The sequence below is a fragment of the Zonotrichia albicollis genome, chromosome 1 (assembly GCF_047830755.1).
Source record: "Zonotrichia albicollis isolate bZonAlb1 chromosome 1, bZonAlb1.hap1, whole genome shotgun sequence".
NCBI classification, from domain to species: Eukaryota; Metazoa; Chordata; class Aves; order Passeriformes; family Passerellidae; genus Zonotrichia; species Zonotrichia albicollis.
The window spans coordinates 103,389,520-103,415,477 of record NC_133819.1 but is presented as its reverse complement, the minus strand read 5'-3'; the positions used below and the strand labels follow the sequence as shown (position 1 = coordinate 103,415,477).

General features: G+C 43.3%; 1 protein-coding gene across 2 annotated transcripts; it reads left to right on the top strand.

Moving 5' to 3' along the window:
* Nucleotides 1–1,822: 1,822 nt before the first annotated feature.
* On the top strand, nucleotides 1,823–25,457 carry TWSG1 (twisted gastrulation BMP signaling modulator 1). Of its 2 annotated transcripts, none has more exons than XM_005486699.2 (5): nucleotides 1,823–1,982; nucleotides 3,952–4,117; nucleotides 11,086–11,185; nucleotides 14,714–14,980; nucleotides 22,943–25,457. In XM_005486699.2, exons 2-5 carry the CDS (start codon nucleotides 3,995–3,997, stop codon nucleotides 23,122–23,124), a joined length of 672 nt encoding a protein of 223 aa, XP_005486756.1. In that variant the 5' UTR covers nucleotides 1,823–1,982; nucleotides 3,952–3,994; the 3' UTR covers nucleotides 23,125–25,457. The 2 variants fall into 2 exon arrangements, with proteins under 2 accessions (XP_005486756.1, XP_026649026.1); XM_026793225.2 differs by lacking the exon at nucleotides 1,823–1,982 and adding an exon at nucleotides 2,178–2,321.
* Nucleotides 25,458–25,958: the final 501 nt, after the last annotated feature.

Here is a 25,958-nt window from a genome sequence, read left to right as displayed (position 1 = left end):
GTTACAGATATTCATGAAAAAGATTTGTTACCCTCCAGGCCGTAAATTATTCAAGAATGCTTGAGATCTGATGTCTGTGAAATTATTTCTGAAGGAAGTGAAGCTTGGGCAGGACAGCTGGTTATCAGAATAAGAGATTTAAAATCCTTGGTTTTGAACTGATTTTTAATGAGTAGATGAGCTACTCCAGAGAACTTACTCCTTGTGCTTGTGTGAATGTCCAGGGAGCATTTCCTGGGGCACAAGGCAAACGGGCAGTGAACAAGAGACTCTGTGGACAGCAGATTCCTTCCCTCTGCACATCACTGCTGGTGCCAGTTTAGAATAAATAGTAACTCAAGCACAGTAAAGCCAATTAATATGTACTTCCCGCCCTATAAGTTGTTTTTGTTTTTTCACTTTTAATTTGTTAAGTACCTGTGGAAGGAGAAGTTGTTCCTGCTTTTATTACAGTAATATCTTTCTGACCTCATTCAAAATTGAAACTATTGAGGAAAGAGCAAATTTCTTCTCCAAGTTAAATACTCTTCTGAACATAGATGTAAAATCTTAAAATGCTGCAGAAATCTGTTTTATCTGCTTGAAAAGATGAGGGAAAATGGATAAAGCTGCAAGGTGTTAACTAGTAAGTGGGTACAAGTTACTTCTGTCAGGTACTTGCTGGAGTAGTAAAAAGTAACAGACGTGGCTGGAAGTGGCAGAAATACGAGATAGCAGTAATTAAGAGGCTAGCAAAAAGAACAGAAAATAAACTGGGTTGTACAAGTCTTGGCTGTGTTAAAAAAGAAGTGTGTGACAAAAATACTTGGTCTGCAGGAGACAAGAAAAATATTTTGGCAGTATCTTGTAAGGAGATCTGAAGACAGATGTTTCTTAGCATTAGTCTGGGTCTTCTTTATAAGGAGAAACGATTTCCCAGTCTCTGCAACAGAGTTTTTACAATTGCAACTTCTTAGTAAGTTTTATTGCTCCAAATGTTTCAATCCCATAGATAATGATCTCTTGGCTTCTGTGATTTGAATCCAAGTTTTGTTCCCTTTTTTTTGTTTTTCCTTTCCTTTTCTTTCCCCGAGTTTACTCTGTGGGATACCTCCTGTGTTGTTTAAGGACACCGGCCTGTGGGTTTACCTCAGCCGGGAGCTGGGAAGAAGGGATGAGAGAAAACACGGCAGTAACGCGTTGGCGCGATGGCTGTTTCCCTCGCCAGGGTCCAGCTGCTTCCTGGGAAGCCCGAGAGCTACTCTGAGTTTCTGGGGACCAAACTTGTTACCTTGGTCCCTTGGGGCTTGGCACGTGGGAGGATAAAGCCGCCGTCCGGCCGCGTTTTAGAGGTCCTGGGAGAGGCTGTCCGGAAGCCCAGGGTCCCTTCCGAATGCAGGCGGCCCCCGCCCTCCCCCGGGCACCTGCACCTCCTCAGCCATCGGGATAGTTCATCGCGTTCCCCGCTGGCGCTTCCAGGGGCGCTGCCCCCCGGTTCCTTTTCCCCGCCTCCCTCCGGCCCGGGAGCGCTGCCCTGGGCGCTCTCTGCTCCCCGCGGCGGCCGCTCTGAGAGACCCCGCGCCCGCTGCTCCTGACCCGGCTTCCCGGGCTGCTTGCCTGCCCATAGAGCCCCGACTTTCGCACTCGGCTTGGGGGGGGATAGTCCCTCCTCTCCCCCTGAAGAAGAGGCAGTGACCTGGCTGTGCCGTCCTGTCCCGTCCCGTCCCGCTAGGCACGGCCCGGCGGCACCTCCCGTCCACCGGCCCCTGCCTCCTCCTCCCGCCCCGCTCCGCGCAGCCGCCGCCCGCCGGGGCGGAGGGTCCCGGGGGGAGGGTCCCGGCGCCTGACGGTGCCCCGAGGCGGGGCGATGATGCGAGGCCGCCGCCTCCGCGCTGCCTGCGGCCGAGGGGGGAGCAGTGGGACGAGGCGCGGAGTTGCTGCCGCCGCCTCCGGAGCAGCGAGAGCCGCCTGCGGAGCGCGGGGTGCCCGGCCCGGGCCGCCCGGTGAGCGCCGCCGGGGGAGTGCGCGGGGAGCGGCCGGGATGGAGCCGGTGGCTGGGGAGGAGGAGGTGGAGAAGGCGGCGGAGCCGTGGCTGCTTCTTTGTGGCAGGAAAGTTTCGGTGCGGCTCGGCGCGGCCGCCCCGCTGCCTGCGTGCCTGCTCGAGGAGGAGGAGGAGGAGGAGACCCGCTCCCCGTGCGGGGCCCCGCCTGCCCCGGGCCACTCCGGAGGGGGGGTGCTCTCCCACATCTCCCTCCTTGTCACCGGCCTCCCGGCCCCTGGCAGTGCCATCTTTGGGGCCCGGGCCTCTGGGAGCTGCGGCGGGGACGGGGAGCCGGGCGCGGGTCGGTCGGCCGGAGGGGTTTTGGGGAGTTTTCCGCCCCGGTGCGATCCTGGCGGAGCGGGGGAGCGATGCTGAGCCGGTGCCGCCGCGGTGGGCTGCGGGACGGAGGGGCGGCGGGCGGGGGTCCTGCTCCGGGGGGTGCCGCGCCGGATAAAAGTCTGGGAAAGCAGCGGTCGGTGAATCGGAGCTGGAGCGGGGAGGAGGCCGGGGAAGGGACACCCGGACCCCGGTGCGCACCCAGGGGAGTCCGTGGGGACGGCATCGCCCGGCACCGCTGCTGGGACCCTTTATGTAACGCAGCCCCGCGCTGAGCCGTGCGGGAGCACGCCTGGATCGCTCCCCCGGCAGGCAGCGTGCTCGGCTCCGCTCCCGCGGCCGGGATGCGGCACCCGCCGGGTCCGGCTCCGGGTCTAGCTCGGGGCCGGCGGCTGTGGGTGCTGGAGGGAAGCGTCCTTGGCTCCCGATGGCAGGGAGGGAAAGCGGTGGGGGAAAAGTTCCCGTGCTCTCCGTGCGTCTTGCAGGGGGGTCTCCCCAGCAAAACTTGGTACAGATGGCGGCGTGCCCAGCACAGCGAGATTCGAAGGCATTTAACAACCATTGTAAGAGGGACTAATCGGACGCAGACTTTGAATGTCCAGGTCGTGCCTTCATTTTCCACTTTTTTGTTCATTGAGGGTGTCGGGTTTTGTAGTTCGTAAAACAGAAAAACATTTCTAGATACGAAAAGAAAGCAATCCAGTGCTCCATTAGCATTCTTTCTCTCTTAGGAGAACAATACAGGCTCACTGTAAGCTTGCCCAAACATGGGCTGCCTTTTATTATATATTGGTACAGTGCCTGGTGCAATAGGTCCTCTTTTAGCCGGGCTCACATGCAAAGCACAAGTAAAAACTGAGTGGCACGCTGCTAATCGTGATATATTATTTGTGGCAAATACCACCTGCCGACAGGCTGGGTTTTCACAAAGGGAGAAAGGTGGAATGCTTTGAACAAACCCGGTTCCTGTCTGTTTGATGTAGCAGATGCTTGTCGTCTCTGGTTGACCTCAGACACTTGCTTGGCTTTTGAAAGTTACATTGTTCAAAGTGTCTGGTACGTTTTTTTTAATGGTGGTGTCTGTATATTTTTAAAAAATAAGTTAACAACTTTGTGATTGAGTTGATAGCCTGTGTGACATCTGAGTCCATGTGAAAATAGCTGCCTGTCTGCATTAAAGGTGATGGGGAAACTTACCTTGGTGTAAAAGATGGCTGTGTGGCCTTGGCCCTACAGACCTGTGGGTACCTTAGCCTGAGGAGATACTACACAAAACCCATCTTCCTGCTTTGGGCATTTGCAAAATTAAGTCTCCTTTGGTGGGTTTTCTCATCTGAGGCAGTTTTTATTATAGGATGTCATATTTGATGCTGCAAACTTGAGATTGCTCACCTCAAGTTTACTGCAGTTTTAATCCAAAGGTGCAATAGCAGAAAGCTTTGTACAAACAAGTTAGCTGGAGGAGGAGGGATTGGGTTTGCTGCAAAGTACCCCAGTTTGCATTTTTAAAAATTATTCATATTTATTGAAGGGGGAATGGAATGGAATTTAACTTGTGTTCCAACAGCCTTTTCAGTCGCTGGTTCTTGTTTCAGTGCTGGTTGAAGTACTTGTGAAAACTGCTCGCCTGCAGGAAACATGAGGTCACAGTACATCACGGCGCCCACAGTCACCGTCCTTCTGTTCCTGCTGTGGATCCCATCCTCAGCAGGCTGCAACAAGGCTCTGTGTGCCAGCGACGTCAGCAAGTGCCTGATACAGGTACAGGTCCTGCGTCCTCCATCTGCTTTCCAGCGTGCAGGAAGCAGCCCCGAAACTGCCTCCTGAAAAGATACAAATAACTGGCATTTTATGTTAAGTAGTGTCTCTGTGAAGAGGTTGGTTTGATCTCCTACCCATATAAGTGCAGATTTACAGCCATTTTATAGACTCTGAATACCGAGGGCATATTTATATGGGCATGCTTTTTGGTTTTTTTCATTGAATTTTTTTCAAGCCAAGGATTATGTCTGTCTGAGATGTTGCCCTTAACTTTCAATTTGTCCAGTTCCTTAAGTCTCTAGCAGAGGGTCAGGAGTTGACACCTGATGCTCTCCATAGCATCAGGTTTGTATGGTGAATTAAAAGATGCCTAAAAGCCAAACCAAATACTTATGAGCTGAACTCCTAGGAAATGTACGTTAAATTCATGATGCTGCTTTAGACTTACTGCATGTCTGTACAGTGAAAGAAACAGGGTGAGACCAGGTTGCTCTTCTTAGAGCAGGAGTTAGGAGATGTTGTGTGCAGCAGAACAAAAGGGCCTTTTCTAGCAAAAAGACAAGCAGTTCTGGTAGCTACCAAGTATTTTTTTAGTCATGGTAAACAGAGCATGCTTCTTGACTCCAGACTGAGAAAGGAGGCTTCATGTGGTCAGCTGCAGCTTTTTTAAAAGCAGCTGTTTCCTACTGCCTCTTTGTAAATTGGAAAGGCAATAACAGAGAGCACCAATGTCATATGGCAGTAAGATGTGAGTGTGCTTACTGTAAATGCATGGTCACAGCCTGAAAAGAGATGCAGAAGTGGCCTCAAGCATTTCCATGTTTACTTCATTTTGCTGACTTCTGTCTAAAATTTGTCTGGTTACAAATAAAACACTTGCCAGATTCACAAATCCATGCTGTGGAATGAAGACTGACTGTAGGCTGAACTGTCTTCTTTCTGCGTTCTGCACTGCCTTTGCTTTAAAAGTAAAAAAAAAGAAATTGCTGCTTCTTCCAGCCCCACCACAATCTGTGGAGTTGTTAAATAGGGGAGCAAGAATGAGTCTTCTGATTTTTACCTTTTCAAACAGAACTCCAGTGGTTTTGCTGGCATGTTGGACACTGTGCACTGTGACAAACTGATGCACATATGAGCCCCTTCTCTTGCATTTTTTGAAATCAGCTCCAGAAATGAAACCTGTAAGAAGTAACATGCTGTTGTTACATCCAGTTGTGGCATTGGATGTAAGTGGCACTTAAATAGTAAATCCAGTGGTACAGATTTGTTGATTCAGGGGAAAGTTATTGGTCCGGGTGCTGGATTTCAGTCCTGGAAGCTGTTGATCTGCTGCTTGTTTCTCTGTAAGCAAAGGGGACAACAGGAAAGATGTATCTCCTTTTCTGGTGCCACTGATGGAGCCCACCATCTGTGAAAGAACAGATATCTCCTTGAGAAATCATCTCTTATCGAGTCAAGCTTGAGACAGCAAACATTTAAACTTTATTTTTATGAGCTAGTCTGAACAGAGCACAGCCCAGGAGGGGTGGAGTTAATGCTGCTGGAGTCCTTACTTAGCTGGCAATAAATGGCTGAGGTTCAGCAGTGCATGGAAATGGCTCATACAACTCTGCTTTCCTTGGATTATGTTGGCATCTCTGTAGCAACACAGCCCTGTGCATACAGAGAAACCACTGAACTGCTTTGCTTGTGGTGTGTTCTCTCTTACTTTGTACAGGTGATGTGGAGTCCCTTTTTAAAGCATTTCCCTAAAATCAAAATCATCTGCAATTCTCTGAGACCCTAAAGTGGCCTAGGCCATGTGAGTTGTGTGCAGTTGCAAGGGAATTACACTGTTTGCTTTCACCATCTGGCTGCCGTCTTCCTGCACACAGGCCTGACTTACCAGTCAGTATTCATTCTTTATAGAAGAACAGATCAGGTCAGACTAGTCTGATTGTGGACAGGAAGATATCCTAAAGCTTTGACTTAAAGCAATTGTCATCTTTCTTCTTGGCTTTTTCATTTGTTTTAAAACTTCAGTGCTGGTGTGGCAGAAATGCTGCACTGGCATATGAAATGCACGTTCTTTCCTGGATAGATATGCAAGTAGATATCCATGTACTTTTTTCCCTTTCTAAACTCTTCTGGAGGAATCTGAGCTTAAAAATAAAATACCATGCTGAGGGAGGCTGCTTGACTATCGCATGACATTTTTCCCTCACCGACCTTTATCGATGTTCAAGTTTAGCAAAATCCCTGTCTTGAAACCCAGATAATGTCACTCAGAGACAACTGGGGGAGCAAACAGATTGTGAGTGTTTGTCATCTGCATCTGTGTGCAGAAAGGGAGGCTGCCTGTCCTGGAGACAGAGGGACAAGGGACCTGCTCTCTCAACAAGCATACAGTTAACATAAATATTTTTGCCAGCATGGCTAAAAGTCAGTACAGTCATTACTGCCACTCCTTAGGAGCTCCTCTGCTTAAGGGTGGTCCCTACATAAATATTTATTTTGTTAGGTCCAGAACAGTGCATGAGATCAACAACTCCCATGGATTCAGCTTTCCCTTTGCATCCTGGGCTCTAGCTTTATTGGTGCTCCTCTTTTTCCATAAGCAAAGGCCTGGAAGAAAATAGCTTGAGGCATCTCTCTGCATCAGCTCAGCCTTCGCTAAGAAACTTTGTGGCTTCCTGTAGCTGTTGAGAGAGCAGTGGGTAAGACTTGGGAGTATAGAGAGTGAAGGGCCAAAATTAGTTTGGCCCTTCAAGGCTCTGGCTGTGGCTCCTTCCCACGTCCCTGGGATTGGGATTGGAGTCCATGAGCCACCATTGCCCCGCATTCCAGGTGGAGCCCTGGGCGCACAGGGAGCGTGTGCTGCAGTGTTTATCGAGCACATCTGCTGCTGGCTTGGCCCGTGGGTTGTTTTGATGTTTCCATGTGTGGAGGAGATGAAAAGGCCCTCACTGGGCGGGGGGAGGGAATATTGTGTCCTTGCAACATGGAGGAAATCCTTGAAGGCAGAAACCTCGAGATGAGACGTTCCCACAATTGTTCATAGCAAAAGGTCCCAGGTTGGCCCTTGAGGTGCAGAGCTCCTGGCAGGAGTCAGGCTTGGGTGGAATGTCAGTGTTGGGCTGGAAGCTGAGCTTTGCTGCCTCATCTGCAGCAGTGCTTTAAACTGCTGCTGTGCATAGGAAACAAATGGTGTTATAATTCAGGCATGGTTTTACAATCCTTCTAAAGAGAGGTTGTTTTGTGAGGAAAACAGGATTTTCTCTCCTGAACTCTACAGACCTGCAGCCACCTCAGCTGGTGTGGTATCATTCCAATTAAAATCTCTTTCCATCTGTCTTTTTTGCCTCCTGTTAATCCTGTGTACAAACTTGTCAGCCTGAAAGGATTTCCAAGACATTTTAGCCCTGTGGTATGAAATAAATGCCACTCCTTAACTTCAGGGCTTCAGCAGCTAAAAATTACTTCCAGTGTGTGTTGTAGCTGCAGTACGTAACCCGGTTGGGTTAACAAAACAGTTCTGGTTGGTTCACTTCCAGGAGATTTTCTGTTATTAAACTGTTCTAGGGAAAAAAGCTCTCTTTCAGTCCCCCTTCCAGTTTGCAGAGAGGTTTCCAATGCCTTCAGGTCCTGCTTCTCCCTACACCAAGAAAATATTCTCTGGAATTGCAAGAAAGCTTTGGAAAAAAATTAGATGTTTAACATCTTCTAAAAATTATTGTTTGCTCTCTGGAGCAGGAATATCTTTATTGTACAAAAATGCCTACTTCCTACTTAATACTGTATTTTTAAACTCTGAGGCTTATTTCTTGCCTAGCAAAATACATTCTCTGATGCACCTTGGGAAGTGAAGTAGTTCAGCTTGGGAAGTTGCCAAGTTGACTGATGAGTAATATTTTCTTCCACTGACGCCTCACCACCCCCAGCTATCAACAAGGAACCTTCCTTATTCTGCCTTGCTGTCACCCACGTCTCATGTAAGCATTCTTTTATAAAGATGTATCCTCTACCGGTATCCAGTGTGGATGAGTCAGGCAGGAGGACTCAAAGGTGGTTAAGGAAACCATGGATGTGCAAACAGATACATGGAAAAACATACAGTTATTGCCCCAAAGTGGCAGAAGACCAATTAATTAGGTTGTTCTTTCTTCCTTCCTCTCCCTCCAACTTTAAAATAAAGAAATAATAATAAAAAAACCAAATAAACATACAAAAAACCCCAAACAGCAACAAAAAACCCCTTAAACATTGCACAGCTCATGAGCCCTTCCTGTGAAAACAAGCTTGTTACAATACTGGTAGGTGTAATGGTGGTGGCCCCAAGTCAGTGCTTACACACATAGATGCTAGGCAGAAATTTTTGTTAACAGGTTGCAAGTGCAGAATTTAAGGTTACATTTAATTCTCTGAGAGTACTCTTCCATAAAACCACAACTACTTTAGTTTAGTGAACTTTCTGGCTTCTATTCATGCATTACATTTAACAGTTTAGTGAGAATTGCCTCCTCCCACATGCTGGCCTGTTGGTGTCTTTAAAATGTAAAAGTTGTTTGCCCGGTTTAACTGTTGAAGAATAAATTGGATATTTTTAATGCTAAACTCGTGGTTATTTTTAAAGTTGTTCTATTCAGGCTTTTTATTCTGAAGGCTGACAAAATCTGTTTATCAAATGGTAAGATAAATATTTTAGAAATGCATCATTAACTCACGTAAGTCATCTTACTAAGTTTGTAGTGTCTCCTGTGGTGGAAAAATGTACATATTTTGTTAATCAGCCTGTTTTCATCTTTTACTAGGAAACAGCACAGTTTGTGTGGAAACAGTGGTAGGTGCCATTCATAAATTTTGAGGATGAAAAAGTAATAAATCTTAGTAGCTTTCCACTCTGTAAATAAAAATTCAATACTTGCAAGGGCTGCCTATTGCAGAAATGAGTGTGGAGAAGGGGTTCACTCTCCATCAGTCAGTGAGGTCACAATAAACTCTACAGGCAACAGCATTTCTCAGCATTATGCAGCACAAGCAGTAGCTGGTGAATTTTGTTTCTTTGCTGGATACAAGATGATTTGTGATCTGGGATGAAGTGAAAGGAAAAATAAGGAATCTGTGGATTTATACTGCATTAGTAGATTGTAGCTTGTCTGCAGCACATTCTAGGGCTTGTTCAGGCCTGGGAGCCTTGCAGCTCCATTTGCTGTGCTCTGGGGGCCTGTCCCTGTACAGACTTTGCTCTGGCCTCCCTCTCTGAAGGGCTCTCCTTGGTCCTCTGTGTGCCCACGTGAGTTGGTGTGAGCGAGGGTGGCTGTGGGCATTTGCAGTGGCCGGTTTTGCAGAGTAAAGAGAGAGCAGGAGTCATACACTGTCAGGTGCAAAGCTGCACTCACTGTGCCTTGCAAACCTGTTCCTGACATCTGCTATAAAAATGCTTCTTTCTCCTCTACCTTGTGCTTCTTCACCATAGCAAGCAAAGAATTATTTTAAAAATGGAATTTTGCCCAATTTGAGCTCTTCCCAATGTGCTTCAGAAAGGAACCTCACTTGGAAAATTACATTGGTGCCTGCCACCAATGTAAGGAGAGGTGGCCATGACCCAGCTGGGGTGGAACCATGGGTGGAGACTCCAGGATAGGAGAATTTCAAACCAAACCACCTTCCTGCCCTTCTCTCCTGTCCATGAGCACCACCTGCAGTGTGTCCCTCCTCTGCCTCTGGATAATGGGATCAGAGAGTGGGGATGGCCATAATCTCCCCCCTGGCCTGGTGTGTCACACATTTGCCGACGGCCTTTCCAGTAAAGCCTGGGTGGAACGATCCCATCCTGTGGTCAGTGTTTCCAGCAATGGGATTTGTTTTCTCCCCAGTTGTGTGTAATGTGATAGTTAGACAGACGTCATCAAAGCCAAATCCTTACACAGGACAACCAAAGGGACTTCTTGGCCAGTCTGTGTTTTGTGCTATGATGTAATTCAAGGCTGTGAATTATTGTCGTGCAGCCGCAGTATTTTGGCCAAACTGGAGTTACTAGGATGGATTTGAGTTAGAGGGAAGGAAACTGCCTGGTTTTTAGGTTTTCTTAATCCCTGTTGGCTTTTTCCATGCTTTGAGTCCACAAGTGTGTGTCTGCAGCAGGACTGCTAAACCAGAGATTTTGTGTTTAGGTAGTATAAAGAGAAATATTTGTCTTTATGTTTCCACACCTTTTCCATCTTTTTAGGTTATTGAATGGTTAAAGAAAAATACTTGTATAGGTCATTTCACTTTCTAGAGGCTCTAGAAATCTCATAGGTATCCCAAGGTGTCAATTTGGAGGGACAAAGCATAAGGTTGTTTTCATAATAGCAAAAATGAATCATCCAGACCTGGGGTGGGTGGGAAGGGGGGAAAATCTGGTCACTAATGTTGCAAACAGAGAGCAACGTGTAACAAGTGTTTGGAGATGCAGAAAATCCTGTGGTCAGATGGCTTAAATGGGTACGTTCCTCTTAGAATCCAGGGATAGGTGTGATGGTAGACATCATGCATGTCTTGAGTGGGCACATTTGGCTTACAGTAGCTTTCTTTTTTAGTTAAATTATAATGTACGGTCACTATTTATATATAAAGAAGAATCTGTCTCCAGGTTTCCTGTTGTGATGGGAAAACATTCAAAGAACTTGTAGATTTAGGCATGCACATGCACAGAAGTGCAGACACCTTTCCCATGAATAGGATTTTTTGTCTTTTAAATGCTTGCTTCAGATTTCTCTTCAGAATGTCACCTTTAAGGGAAAAAAAAAAAGCAAACTCGCAAAAGATCGTTTTGTAAACTTGGATTGGATTTTGGCTGGAGTTGTTTCACCGTTTACTCGCTGTATTAGTGTACTAAGCTTTTTTAATGCCCTAATTTGAGTTGTGGCTTGAGGAAAAATCACTGTGCTGTGTAGTTATTTCACATCTGGGATTGCTGCAGTGTAATGAGTGTCTGTTGATTCCAGGAGCTGTGTCAGTGCCGCCCTGGGGAAGGGAACTGTTCCTGCTGTAAGGAGTGCATGCTCTGCCTGGGCACACTTTGGGATGAGTGCTGTGACTGTGTTGGTAAGTTTGCACTTTTGGGGGGAATTCTTGCTTTTTTTACATTGCTTCTCCTGCCACATGCTGAGCTCACAGTCTTAAAATAGGAGTAAAACACTGGGACAGAATCTGTGCTTTAAGCACCTTACAGCTGGTTGTGTGGGTATGGAATAAATTACTGTGGAGACCCAAATATGTGAGGGCTGTGTCTGCTCTGTGGAGCTGGGGGTGGCAGTAGCCCAGGTACTGCTTGTTAAATGTCATCATAGCTGATTATTAATTTTGTCTCTCAAACATAAAACTCCTGTTTGAATTGTCTTGAGGGAACTCTCCAGTGGGATTGGATGCTGTCTCTGTATTTCTGAAGGTTTCTACCTGTAAAAGGTGCGTTGACAGGTACAGCACTGGGACACCTTTAGAACTGGGTTGGGACAACTAGTAAATATGCACGGCCCAGTGTTTCCACTGTTTTTAATTTACAAAAAGAGCTCTTTGTGAAGGGTGAGAAAGAAGCAGACAAGGTCTTACTGTAGGACTAGATGACAATCTTAAAAAGAACATGTTGATGCTGACAGGAGTTGTTCAGAGTGCCCAAATCTTTACAAGTGAGTGCTGTCCCAGCTTAAGAAGGTTGTATTCTAGTTCTGTTTCATGTTTTATATGTAAAAAAAGCTTCATCTTCCTGAGGTTGTTGTAAGTCTCCCTGTGCCACCATCCAAAATCCTGGCTTTCTAGGTCAGTTTTCTCTGAATTCATGAAGGTGATTAGTGTCAAAATGCCCATTTTCAGTGCAGGTTATTTCCCTAGTTTAGAACCACTATCTGGTGTAGAAAGCAAAGCATAGTGTACTGATCTCTAGGGCGAAGAAGGACCTACCTCTTGGGATTGTGAAGTCCACACATGAGTTTCTCTTCATAAATCTGCAGGTGACTCACTGTTCTGCTGCTCTTTCCCATTGTGTTTTTCTGGAGAGGAGCTAACAAGGTTTCAGGTTCAGTTTCCCACTACTGAGTAAACTAAAACTTCTCCTGATGGTTCTTTGGGTTCCTCAGGCCTTTTTGGATTCTATGGCTCAGTCCTACTCTTCTTCTCTTCAGTGTAGGATCATCCTTGCTGTAGCCTTATTCAAATAAAGAAACAGGAATACATGCCATACCTGACTCCCTACACACAGTTCTTTGCTGATAATTGAGCTGATGTTTCAAGTTTCTTTATAAGCTGATCATGTCTAATGTAAAAGCAGGTAGATTGTTGTGTCTTAAAGGTCATGTCTGCCTCGAGGGCAGGAATTGCCTCCTGTCCTCCACCACTAATTGTGCTAGTGCTCAGTTGATGCCCCATGTTTTGTGTATGCTCTCTCCCTTCTCTGACAGGGAAAAACATGCTGGAGGAGGGAGAACAGCAACAAGTCCCCCATTCCCTTCGAGTTAAGCTCTTCTAGTTCCTTGTAAAGGTTTATCTGCTTCCATCATATTAATGGCCCACTTCTGCATATTTTCATCCATTCCAAAGTGATAGTGTAGACATGTTTGATCCTTACAGGTTGCTCATAAGTTAAACTCTTTTTGATTTTCTTTTTAACCTTTTAACCAATTGTCTTTTTAACCAATATTTACTATATTAAAATATTATTATTCAAATGCTTTTAAAAACAGCAAGGGTGAAGGATCTTTGTGGATGAGTACTTACCCATTAAACTATAAGCAATGATTTTTTGGTACCATCTTAAGGTAATATTTTCATTGCATTGATATGCACACAAACTTGTATACATTCTGCAGGATTTTGGTAAACAATCTTGATGTTTTGGTTTTTCTTTCCCTTGTGTGTCATTTTGATCAGTGAAATTTATTAATGATGCCATTAATAAAATGACATTAACTCAAGCATACATCCCTTGATGTATCTGTACAAAACTCTTACCTGGTTTGATATCTTCCTAACTGATTTTCATGTGGTTATCCTCTATTGCAATTGTGTGGTTAATATAGTGCTTGTTAAAGCATTGTTAATATTAGTGCTTATTAAAGGATGGTAAGGAAGGGATAGAATTTTTTTATTAAAGCAGTGAGTCTAGAAAGGTCTGCAAAGAACAAACCTAACTGAGAGGAGCAGGAAAACAATCATGTACAGTAGGGTGTTTATGTAAGTGAAATTATATTTTATTATGACCTGATGTTGTTTGGAAAAGAGGCTTATTTTTTTCCAACTCTGTACTTGGCTCACCTTTTTATAGGAGCAGACTGTCATGGAGTGTTCCTATTACCAAATGCTGGTAATGCTAACCACTTGCTTAAGATTTGCTGGATCTCATGCTAATCACCATGGACAAACTTCCCTCTGCTTTGTTCACTGTGGTAATCCATCTACTTAGGTTGAGAAGATTATGGGCTTGTATAAGGCTCTAGTTAAACACAATTATTTGTGAAGCCAGAGCCCTATTGGATCTGTGGGGCAGGAGATACTTCTCTGGTTGTATGAGGCAGGTAGACTTTGAACATTCATGTCTCATAAGACTTTAATACTTCAGGAATTGGTGTGCTTTGCAGCTGTAGCTGTCTCAACCTGTGTCTGTGAAACTACCCAAAATTATATTCAGATGCACATGGGGAAAATGGATTTGCCTGTCTCTTGACAGGTGACTTTCAACAGTGTTTTATCACTCCTGAGTTTAAAATATCTATGCAGATACAAATTTTCTTTTTAATCTTGCAAGTTTCCACAGATTGGATTTAAATTGAAATGACCTTTGGTTTAATTGCTAGTAATAAATATTAGTGTTTAAATGGTTAACAAAAAGACGAACCAGCATTGCATATCACAAAAACATTTTGTAGGAATTGGCAAAGTGAAAAAAATGACAAGGTTTCAAAAAAGATACTGCAGAAGATGTTGAAAAAGAAGGAAGAGGTAACCTAGAAATTAGTATTTTGCCTGTTGTGGCCCCTCCAGCTAAGTAGCAAAATGAGGTTCATCTTGGCTGTCTTTACACAAGTAAAGTAATTCAGACTCATGCTCTGTCCTGATAGTGACCTTTGTGTCTCTGGCAGATGACTAAAAAGATCTAGTGCACTGCTGCAGCAGATGAGATGGAATACTTGAATTGTGATCAAAAGTTTCACATACCTCAGACTTATCAAGATACTCCCTTTCTTCAGTCCTAACCTTGCATGCCAGATTTATGCTCCTATCAATTATACTGTGCTTTGTATAATCTCTTCTCCCAGGGAAAACAAACCTTCCACTGAACCCTCCATTTCCTAAGCTGTAACACTGACAGGGAAGGAAAGTGCTGTTTAGATTTTTCTTTCCACAAGTCACAGGTGTGTTTTGTAGAAGTCTGAACAATCCAAAGCCTGCTGTAATGGAAAACTTGTCCTGCTGTATTTCATAGCACTTCTGCTATTGGGCTGAGAGTGGGATAGATATGAAAGAGTTCTGTTCTGTTCTGTTCAGCAAGAAAAGGAGCAATTTTAATTCTCCAAATATTCCTACCTGTTTCAAGAAGAGCTTGGGGAGTTCTGTGGAATTTACTCTTTGTTTCCTCTGCAGGTATGTGCAATCCTCGCAATTACAGTGACACACCTCCGACATCCAAGAGCACTGTCGAGGAGCTGCATGAACCAATTCCTTCCCTTTTCCGGGCACTGACAGAAGGGGATACTCAGCTGAACTGGAATATTGTTTCCTTCCCTGTGGCAGAAGAACTGTCACACCATGAGAACCTCGTCTCCTTTTTAGAAACAGTGAACCAGCCACAGCATCAGAACGTCTCTGTTCCAAACAACAATGTCCACACACCTTACTCCAGTGACAAAGGTAATGAGTGTAGTGTCTAAATCCCTAGCATCTCCTCTTGTCTCTTCTAGGAGCCTTCTCAGTGCATGTCCTCTTCTTCTCTATGCTCGCTTCTTCTTTTCCCATAAGAATGTGTGAAAGGTTCAGCCTAATTTTGAGCATGACATAACAGAAGGAGTGAGGCAAAGGTGTTGATGAACATGGAAGATGGTGTTAAAATGACTGATGTTCTTAGGAGACACTGAACCACGTGAGTTTATAATTACCCCTGTGGCATGAGGCAGTTTGTTCATGCTGTTTCATGTGCATTGGCACAGTGTATTCTCTGACCCAGAAACAGTTACCTGTAGCTTAGGAGACAGGACAGACCAGAACCTGAATCCGAATTACATATAGGTGCAGAAGTAGGCAACTGAAACATGGCTTAAGAGGTCTGAGAGAACCATGTGCCATAAGCTCTTGTATCTGGAACAGTTGTTTATTTATTTCATCTGAGCTGGCATAACCTGAAATCTTTAGAGGGATGTTTTGTATGAAATCCAGGATTAATAGTAAACCTAAGCAAGATTAGAAGCATTGATGAAGGAAGGATATGTGACAGACTGTCTTCATAATAAGTAACTTGGTGGTAGGGGTTCAACTTAGAAATTAATTCCTCCTATTTAATATTAAGTTTTTTATATTCTTTCCTTCAGTTTAGAGGACAGACTTCAGGATGCTGTTTGCTGTGGGGGAAAGATGAGAACTTTGAGTTAGAGTCAACAGTGATATAAAAAAAAACACAGTCTGTTTCTTGGTTTCCATACTAAACCTGAAACACTTTTCCCTGCAAATCATTACGTCAGACTTTAAAGAATCTCATAAACAGTTCATAGTGGAATTGCTGCTTAACAGGGGAAAAAGGGCATCTGATTTATTAGTGCAATTAATGCTTTGCTTCCTTCCCAATGTACACTTTAAATATTTGTAACCCATATGTTGCTGTTGTGATGGCCCTTTTATCTTATCAATAAAAGATACCCTAATTGATGGACATGCTGCTTTTCCACACCAGTGTGAACCAATGACCTAGTTGTGTTTCTGAGTAGGACTGCTGCTGATTAAATGGAACCATAATGGCAACTTTTCTAATTTCCTTTGGCTAAGGCACATTAGAAAAATAAATTAATTCCAGAACTAGGAAACCAAATGGGCAGAAAGCATCTCATTCATATGTCTTTGATGTTATTAAAATGCTTGCTTGCCGTTATGAGAATAATGTACAAAGTCATGTAAAATGGAAAGCCACAAAAAGCCCTGTGTACAAAGACTACAGTACTTACAATTATAAATTAAACTCAGGGAAAAAAATTATGTTTAGTACAGCCTTGAATATATCCCACTGTACTTAGGTACTGCAATCCAGATGGCTTTTCCCTGACAGTGCTTTACTGCTGTACCAACAGGATGGGCTAATGATAGTTTTGGATTAAACTTAGAATTTGAATTGCATCTCAAGGGTGTGGAGCAGTTTTGAGTTCAACAACACAGACAAATACATAACACTGCCATTTTTTCTTAGTCAAAAGTCCCCTTCATTTCTTTTACTAGGAACATATTAGAGATTAGGCTGAGAGAGTTCTTACTGGAATGAGGACAGTCCAAAAACAACAGTTATATTTGGAAATAGTTACCAAATGCCACTGGCTTTCAGGCCTCAGCAGACACTTAAAACAGAAATAAATGTCAGAGCCTGTTCTTGTAATCATTTGCTGTGCCTTCTCCATCTTAGTGACCAGTGAAGAACTGGAAAAGATAGATGATTACTTTCCACATCCTATTCCCATACTTTTAAGTATCTAAATATGTAAGCCTGCTGAAGAGTCTCTTTTCTTGGTCACAGTGTAGATAACTTTGTAGTGCTCTGCTTTCTCAAAAGTCATATTAAATTTTACTTATAAAAACATTGATGATTTGAGCATTGAGAATTGAGGAGGTGGAAAGAACAATTAGCATCTGGCCTCGATCAATTATTATGGTGGAAGCAGGACAGCTGGACATCCAAGAGTGTTGGATGTTGTGTGAGCCATGGGCTAGCATTGTTTCCAATTCTGTTTTGCTGAGTTCATTGGGGAAGCCATAATCAGAAGGTGGAGGGGCAGGCAGTAGGTCAGGACTGAAGAGCCTTGTGAGCATGGGCACAGTGAGGTGGCTGAGGGAGTTCCTGGAGCCTGATGGCTTCTGCCCATGCAGAGTTCAGTCACACAATCGGGTCACTGCCTTAACAAGCTGGCAAGTGTTAGAGCCACTGAAAGAGAGGGAGGGTTTGTGAAGGTGTATGTGTGTGCTCAGTGGCAGTAAACACAAGCTTAGCCTGCAGTGGGAGAAACAGGCCCTGTCTCTACCCTTTCCTTCTCCCCAGAAATGCCGCTAGGCTTGAGGGCAGGTCTTGCAAACGGAGATACCCTTAAGGTGACTTGCCAAGCAGTTGTCTTCGAGGCTGTGACAATCAGGGATCTGAAAGAATATTCCTGTGGTTAGGAGCACAGATGCTTTATGTTTCCTTTACAGTGCTGTGCCTCCTTCATTTTGTGGTTCTTCTGTGGCTCCTTGCTTGCTTTCCTCCAACATGGTGTGCTGGCAGTAGCCGATGGCATGGCATGTTAAGGGACAGGGGCAAATGAGAGGTAGATTTTGTAGGGGGACAGTGGTCTCTGTGCTGTCTTCTGGAATACATTCCAAAATTTGGAAAGGCTTACAATACAAATTGTACAACTGCTCACAGATACCCCTTGTCACGTGGTGTAACACAGCTCTGATTTCAGCGTTACTGCGCGTTCTCGCAGGGATTGCCGTTAAGCTGGCCCAGGGTGCCAGACTTGCTTGATGCAGTTCTGGGTGAGTGCCAGGAAAAGCAGCACCAGCCACAGGAACCACGAGCTTTGTGCCTGAGTGGCATGGAGCCACCACCAGGGAGGGTGGCTGTGGATCTGGGAGGAGGTGGGGTGTGGTGGGATATAAAGCATTCCTTTCTCGCCCCAGCTACTCTGAACCCAGCCACCAGACCTTGAACTTCCCCGTTATTTTCCTAATGAGTGTCTTCCCTTTCCTCCTGTGAACTGACTTGTAATGTTTTAGCTGCCAGAGTTATGCATGCGCTGCTGGAGCTGCTGTAGTTCTTTGTGTCTGTTGTTTCTGGCACTTGAGCCTCTAGTTCAGAGAGGATTGCGATGGTTACTAATCTGGAGCTACATTTGTACTTCATTCTCTTTGCTGTACTTCTAGCTGATACCCTCAGAGCTCTGAACTGTGAGTTCAGAGATTTAAATAAGCTTAGTTGTTTGAGATGATGACAGGATGTTGGCAAGAGGGAGAGGGGAACTAGATAATTTTTTGGCAATTGATAAAACAAAATCTGTGCTGTAGTTAAGAGTTCTGACTAGCACTGCTTGGTGACACAGGGAATGGTGTCTTGCCTGCAATTCTGCTCCCCTCCAGTGCAAAACGGGAGGAGAGCAAGAATTCCAGTGAAGAGACATCTACTTCTGTAGGTAGTCTAGGAGGACTTTTTTTTTAATGTTTCTTTTTATAAATTGATTGACATAAAATTGACTTGTCCAAAAGTAGTAGATTATGTAAATGGATTGTGCATAAGCAGTTGCAGGTTAATCTTGTTCTTGTTTTCCCCTCTCCTCACTACTGCACTAGACTAGTGTTTTTCCTAGTGGAAGGGGTATCCCTGCCAACAGAAGGGGGGTTGGAACTAGATGTTCTTTAAGGTCCCTTCCAACCCAGGCTGTTCTATGATAAAATGGTATGACTGCTGGATGGACAATTATCTTTTTAAAGAACTTTTAGAGCTACCAAAAGTGGCCAGCAGACAGCTGAAGTTACACAGCACATATAACTTCAAAGATCCCATACAGCAAATTATCATTAACTGAGAAGGTTCTCTGAGTTGCTAAATTTTTCTATATTACACCAATACAGATAGTTTTATAGCAAAGCCTGGTAGTTTCTTCTGTTCACTTTCAATTTAGACTTGATTATTGTTTCTCCTACACAACCTTCACTGAGTATGAAGTGTGAGGGGGGAAAAGGTGAGAAATTAATGTTCTGGGAAAAAAGTTTACTGTTGCATCCTTCTCCCTCCCTGCATCTGCAGTCTGTCATCCTTGGGGTGTGAAAATTGGCAAAATGCAAATGAGAAAGCTGTTACTGCACTAAGTAATATTGTTTTTATCTACACTGAGGGAGCCAAGTGATGACTCGGTAATTAGCTTTGTGAAGGAGTTTAAGTACTCTCCCAGCTCCCAGCTGAGCCTGTAGGTATGTATTTTTTTCCCCTGTGTAACCCTTTTTGCAGAGTTTATAGAGCAGGATTTAGTGCTTGAGGGGAGGAACTCCTGCTTTCAGCAATTCAGCCTCCACATGAGCACAGAGGCATTGCTGAGGAGGGGATCACAAGTGCCCTGTGACAAGCAAAGTGCACCCTGGGCAGTCTGACTTGTTGAGACCTGCCAAGTCTTTCAGTAAGCAAGATGTCAGAAACAATTTGGTAACATATACATGGAGCACATCCTCCAGCTGCTTACAAGAGCTGCTTGGGGCCAGATGGATCTACTGCTGGCTCTGGCCCGCCACATACAGTCTGCTCTCTCCCCTTTGCAGCATTTTTGTGTTTGTCCTCAAGAACCTAATCCTCTTGACTTGTGTGCAGGTGGAAATAAACTTTATTTTCTACTCTCCAGTCAGTCAAGATTAATGTCCTTGGCTGTCACTGCCACCATAATGAGGTTGAATTTTGGCTTTGGTCCTGGGAGAGTGATTCACGAGACCAGTCTGCGGTCTCACAGGAGCTGACTGATGCCACCTAGTTTTGCCAGAGTTATAGGCCAGGTGCTGCTGCTCCTCTGGCCTCCTTTACCCAGAGAGATGTCTCTCTGTTCAGTGCCATTGATCTTTACATCCTAGAAATCACAGGCTCTCCTTCCCCAGGAAGTTTATTTCATTTCTGCAGGCATTAGCTGATAGGCTTCAGCAGGACTTGTGAAGCAGTGCTGACAGTTTTGAGGCTGTCAGAGATGAGGTTAACAAGAAGGTGAGCACAGAAGGGACTGGACATTCTCTGGTGTGAAGACAGTCTGTAAGTGCTGGGAGCAGTTAGCACACCTCCGAGTGTGCACAGCTTTCCTGATAACTTCCCTGGCCTACCCTAGGCTTCCCTTTCTGTGTTGCAAGTTGGAGTGCCATGATCAACAGATAGTGAGCACATCTGGCAACCCCTTGGATGGTTGCTTCCTCTGAAGAGCTGTTTCACTCCAATCTGGAGATAGCCATGAATCATTTTGCCCTCTCAGGCTTATCTGGAGACTAAGTCTGTTGGCTGAAGATGGCATCCCAAAAGGTGATTTTGCAGGAAGAAAGCTTTCTAGTTTAGCCAGGATTGCCTGTTTCAAGGGAGAGGCTCCATGCCTCCAGCTGACACCTTCTAAGACTATGGAATTTAAGGTCAAACCTAATGTAGTAACACTTCAGTAGAAAACTACTAAAAAGGAATCAAAGGACAGAATAGAGATTAAGCAAAAGGATATAAAGAGTAATGTGCAGCAGAGGCTTCTGTAAGGCTCTTGTGCTTGAGCCCCAGCACTGGCTTGAATGACTGATGGGATTGAGAATACTGTCTGGAGACTTGCTCCTATTTTCTCATCCCTACCCTTTCACTAGAAACTTCCTGTGAGGAGTGAAGGGAAGAGATACCTGGGGCTATCTGGGACTTCTAGGAATGGATGGTGTGTGCTTCTTCTTGGGACTGTGGCAATCTGAAATTTTTGTCACTGGTGATGAAATGCTGCCAAGTCCTTGTTGTGCATTCCCCATAGAAGTTGGAGCTCTGTCTGGCCTCTGCCTTCTTGCCTTTGAGGCTGTGGTGGCTCCTTCTCCCTACAACTTTTCAGCTTTGGCTGAGCACTTCAGGTGTACACTTGTCACTCTGCACATGGTACCATATTTCTGTTCAGGACTTTCCTCTTCCTCTCTGTGAGTCAAACATCCTTATTGAAGCTGTAGATATGTTGGTTGTTTTCAGGTAGAGATTTTGTTCTCTGAGAATTCTATTCCTCTGATTGCTTTGCCTCAGGATATATTATAAGGGCTTATAGAAATAGAAGTGCCAAGAATGGGACGGGACTTACATAGCCACAGTGGACTTTGTTGATGTTTCTAGCAGTATTTCAGGTACTGCAAGACTTTTTTGACAACTGCAGCACAGCTTTTCTGGGAGCAGAAACGGCTTCAGCTCTGGGTCTGCCTCTCCTACCCAAGATCCCTATTGCCTGTTGCACTGTATCTGGTGTCTGCAAGGCATGTACATCAGTTTGGAGCCTGACCAAGGCAGTGAATACTCTGTTGCCTTCAGTGGGCTGGCAGCACATCCTCTGACCTTCTTGCAGCTGTTTTGGTAGTAGCATAATAATTTGACAGTGATCAAAATCAGTCATTAAAAAAAAACAAAAAAACCCAAAAAACCAAAACTAACCCACTGTCTTGATTTACTATTTAAGTTTGTATTACTTTTTTCTAATCCACATTGGAGTGTAAATCAATGGGTTTCTTCCAGGTGCACCACGAGTAGTAATAGGCTAGAAAGCCCTTTGACATCTCCTGCTTACAAGTTGGTCTGATCTGCATGAGGGAGACATTCCTGTTTGCAGATAGCCATCAGTTGTGCTTTCCCCAAAGTCTGCCAGTTATGCTCTGGGTAAATGTTATGTAATCGTGGTCCTTTGGAGGATGAACAAAGTTTTATGGTCAGTAGAGAAGAAAGGTGGTGGAATCTGCCAGCTTGGAGAATTGGAAGTGGACTGTGGTATTTTCTGAGGACCTCCATTGTTGGAAGGAAATTATGAATCTGACTCCATGTTCATAGAAGGCTAATTTATTATTTTATGATGCTATACTATATTAAAGAATACTAAACTAAACTATACTTAAGAATAGAGAAAGGATACAGATAAGAGGCTAGAAAGATACTAATGAAAACTGGTGACTCCTTCCAGAGTCCTGACACAGCCTGACTGTGATTGGTCATTAAGGCAAAACAATTCACATGAAAACAATGAAGCAATCACCTGTTGGATAAACAATCTCCAAACCACATTCCAAAGCAGCAAAACACAGGAGAAGCAGATGAGATCATATTGTTTTCTTTTTTCTCTGAGGCTTCTCAGCTTCCCAAGGAGAAGAATCCTGGACAAGGGGATTTTTCAGAAAATATGATGGTGACAGGGGACTGAGGGGGGAATGGTTTTATTTATAGTTGTGGTGAATGCCTTAGCTCCGTTTTGATGTTGCTGCACCAAACTTCATGGCATTTCAAGTAATTGCATGGGTGTGAGAAGCATGAAGTCAACACTTAGGCAGAAGGGGTTTCTTAAGATTAGTAGTAAAGCTGGTGGTGTTGCTTAAAAAAAGAAAGATAAAAGTGTGCAGTTTCATGCTGATGAAAAAAGGATTATTTAGGTCTGTGATTTAATTTGGCTAAAGATCATTGTGGAGTTTGGGGTGGGGGAGGAAAAGAAACGTTTACAACCATATAATGGTTTTTGATGTTTTTTTAAAATAACTTCGCTAAACCTGAAGTTTTTGTGGTAGCATATTACCTTCAGAGGACACATTCCTGCTTGTAATTTTGGAATAACTCATCCTTACGCTCTCGTAACTGGGGGATAAAACTTAAAAACATTCTTGCCTGTGAATATGGAAGTAAATTAATCCAGGAGGAGATCAGACAACGGGTTGAGTTGTAGATGCTGAAAATTTGAAGTTGATAGATTTTACCTTGTCTCTCTGCCTTGCCTCTCTGCTTTTACTGTCACTTTTTTCCTTATGCCTCATAGTCCTGTCGGTTTGCAATCATACTTCTACAGCTGCTCATTTAACTAATATCTAACTAACCTTTAAAAACACCTTTTAAACCAAACTTTTTTCTCCTTCTTGGTTTAGAACACATGTGTACTGTGGTGTACTTTGATGACTGCATGTCAATACATCAGTGCAAGATCTCTTGCGAGTCCATGGGAGCTTCCAAATACCGATGGTTTCACAACGCCTGCTGTGAGTGCATTGGGCCAGAATGCATCGACTACGGCAGTAAAACTGTCAAATGTATGAACTGCATGTTCTGAAGCAGGAAATTTGTAATATAGCAATACTGAGGCCAAAGTAATCTCTCTCAGTTAAAGAGACTGGGATTGCAAATACTGCATTTTGGTGGAGTGCCTGCTGGTTGCAATTAAATGTACCTGGTTGAAAAGAGGATGTATAAAATCAGAGAACTGTTTTCTTTTTTCTTTTTTTTTTTTTAATTCATATAAGCGAGGCTAACTAGTAGATGTTTAAACACTATGTTTTAAACTTGTTTTTCTCTTTTTCTGCTCAAATGGTACAGTCATGTTCATCATTATTGTTCTGATTGTTTTCCTTTGATTTGAAAGTATTGTCTATACTGGTTTTCAGAACATAGTACTCGATCCTGTAGTTTAGAGTAGGGAAACTTTTGGAATATGGTAATGAGATTTCCATTATCTAAATTCAACAAATAAATAAATGGCTGCTAGGTTGGAGGGAGGGTGGATGTTGTTTAGGGGCTGGGTTTTTGGGATTCGGTTTCTGGTTTTGTTTTTTAACTTTATTACCTTCCAGTTTTTAAGGTTAGCTGTTATTGTGGAAGTGATATTTGGAGAAAAATTAAAATTCATGTTTTCTCTTCAAGTTCAAAGAATGGGCTGTCATGGATAAAATCCTAACTTCTTAGAAGGGCTGCCCAGCAAAACACCATATATGGGATACTTCTCCTCCAAGTTTGATTTGCCCTGCTCTCTTTTCATTGGGGCCATGATGCATAATTTATGTGTTACACAAGTTAATCTTTTCAGTCTTCTCTTAGATCCCAAAATAAAGCTGGTAAGTGCTATTGCATTTCCCACCTGTTGCACTGTTCTCTAGGGCTGTTACACCCTGCACATTTAGTCCAGTAAAGGAAACATGAAAGGCTATGATGGATTTAATGACTAAAGGAATAAAGAACGAAATGACAGGAACAAGCAAGTGGTACAAGTCTACCAGCTGAGCAGCTGGCAGCAAGCATGTTCCCATTTAGTAATTTCCTGTGAATATTTATTCCAAAACATTTTTATTATTATTAAATTTCTTCTTTTTCCCCATAAATTTTTGTCAGTGAAGAAGGGAATATGTGTCTGCAAAGGCAAAGTTAAAGTGCTCTGAGTTTAGAACATTGTGCATTTTTCTAAGTAAGAGTTTTTATATGTTACACAGTTACATAGCAGTTACTATGACTGATTTAAGGTGTCCACTGATAATGGTACTAAGTACAAGAATAAAGTCTATGAGTAGTTAATGATCAGCTTTTTTGTATTTATAATAGTGTAGGTTTTAACCCCTTCAATTTTTTATGCATATATGCATATGCAAACACAAAAAGGAACTGTTGACTATTCATTTTTCTCTCATTAACCTCAGCTAGAGGGATGAAACTGTTTTCTAGTTACACCTGTCTATCTGTACCATGTACACATGAAAGCAGTCATATTACATTTATTTTGTTGAAAAATTTTCCTGAATGTTTTTTCCATTTTTTCCTCATGATACAGTTCTTTCAATAAGATGGAATAATAATAATAATGATAATAATAAGAGAAAAATCTACTCTCATTAAATAATGTTACTTTCTTCAGTGTCTTTTTCAGCTGTAAAGATGTACTTGAAAGATGAATGTTATTGTTTTGAACTAGTGGATTATGGAATGTCTTCATACTTTAAACTTACAGTTAAGTGATAAAAGATCATAGACAAAAATAGAAAAACTTAGCTTATAATGGAGGACTTGTTCTTCCTATATTTTACAATTCATGTTATATTTTTTTTCTGCTAGAATTTCTTAAAATGAATGGAGAGGAAGAATATGTTATGAGTAGCTGTGACTGTAGCTGGAGGGTGATGCATCCATGTTCCTGACCCAGACAGGAGACACGTAGCAATCAAACATGCAGGAGGTCATTAGCATGCTTCACATTTTTGCAGTCTTAAAATATTGGAAGGATGAGGGTAGCTCAGAATCTTCTTGGGGGAGGAAGAGGACTGATGTTTCTGGTCAGGCACGTGCAGCCCCATGGATCTGTGACACTGTCTCCATTTACATCCTCAGAATTTCACTGTGAGGTCAAATCAAGTGGGGGCAGGAGGGATGGGGGAGCAGCCTAACAGGTGTCCCAGGAAATGCTGTGGGGAATGGCATAAAAATGTAAACACAGTTGTCTGTAGTGGCCTGAGAGAAGGTAGTGCACACCTTCTGGGGCTTGCCTTACTTTTTGTAATTCCTAATGCTGTCTAGAGTTTGCTGAAAGTGTTGTGTGTACACAAATGTCATGCAGCAACACCCAGTGTATTTTATGATGATGAGTGTTTTAAGAGGTATTTTAATAAAAAGACATTACTGGTTCTCGTGTGTTCTTTCTCAAGAGTTTCTCAGGGAAACATTACCAGGAAGCATATTACAAAAGTTACTGATCTAGATGGATAGAATAATACTAAGAATTACCTCTCCAGCAGTTTTTTTCCATACCTAAAAGTGTTGCTTTGAACTATTTTTCTGTACATAAATGATGAATACTCAGAATGTTCTTTCTGAAAAACCTAACCATTTTAGAAAGCTGTTTCTTTAGTCTTAATAATTTTGCAGGAAAAAATCACCATTTATTTTGGGGTCTCTTATTTCACCCTGTGTCTGGATAACCAGCAAACCATCACCTACATAAGAACATGGTTTTAAAACTTCTTTTAGTTAGAAATGTTCTCCAGGTAAAGCATTGGCCACTTTTATCACTGTCCTTTGGGACAGAATTGTAAATCACTCAATGTAAAGGGAAGTAAAGGGGGAATTCATATAGTAAGAAATTATACTAATTCCTTGTGGCCAGACACCCTAGTGTGTTGGGGGTTT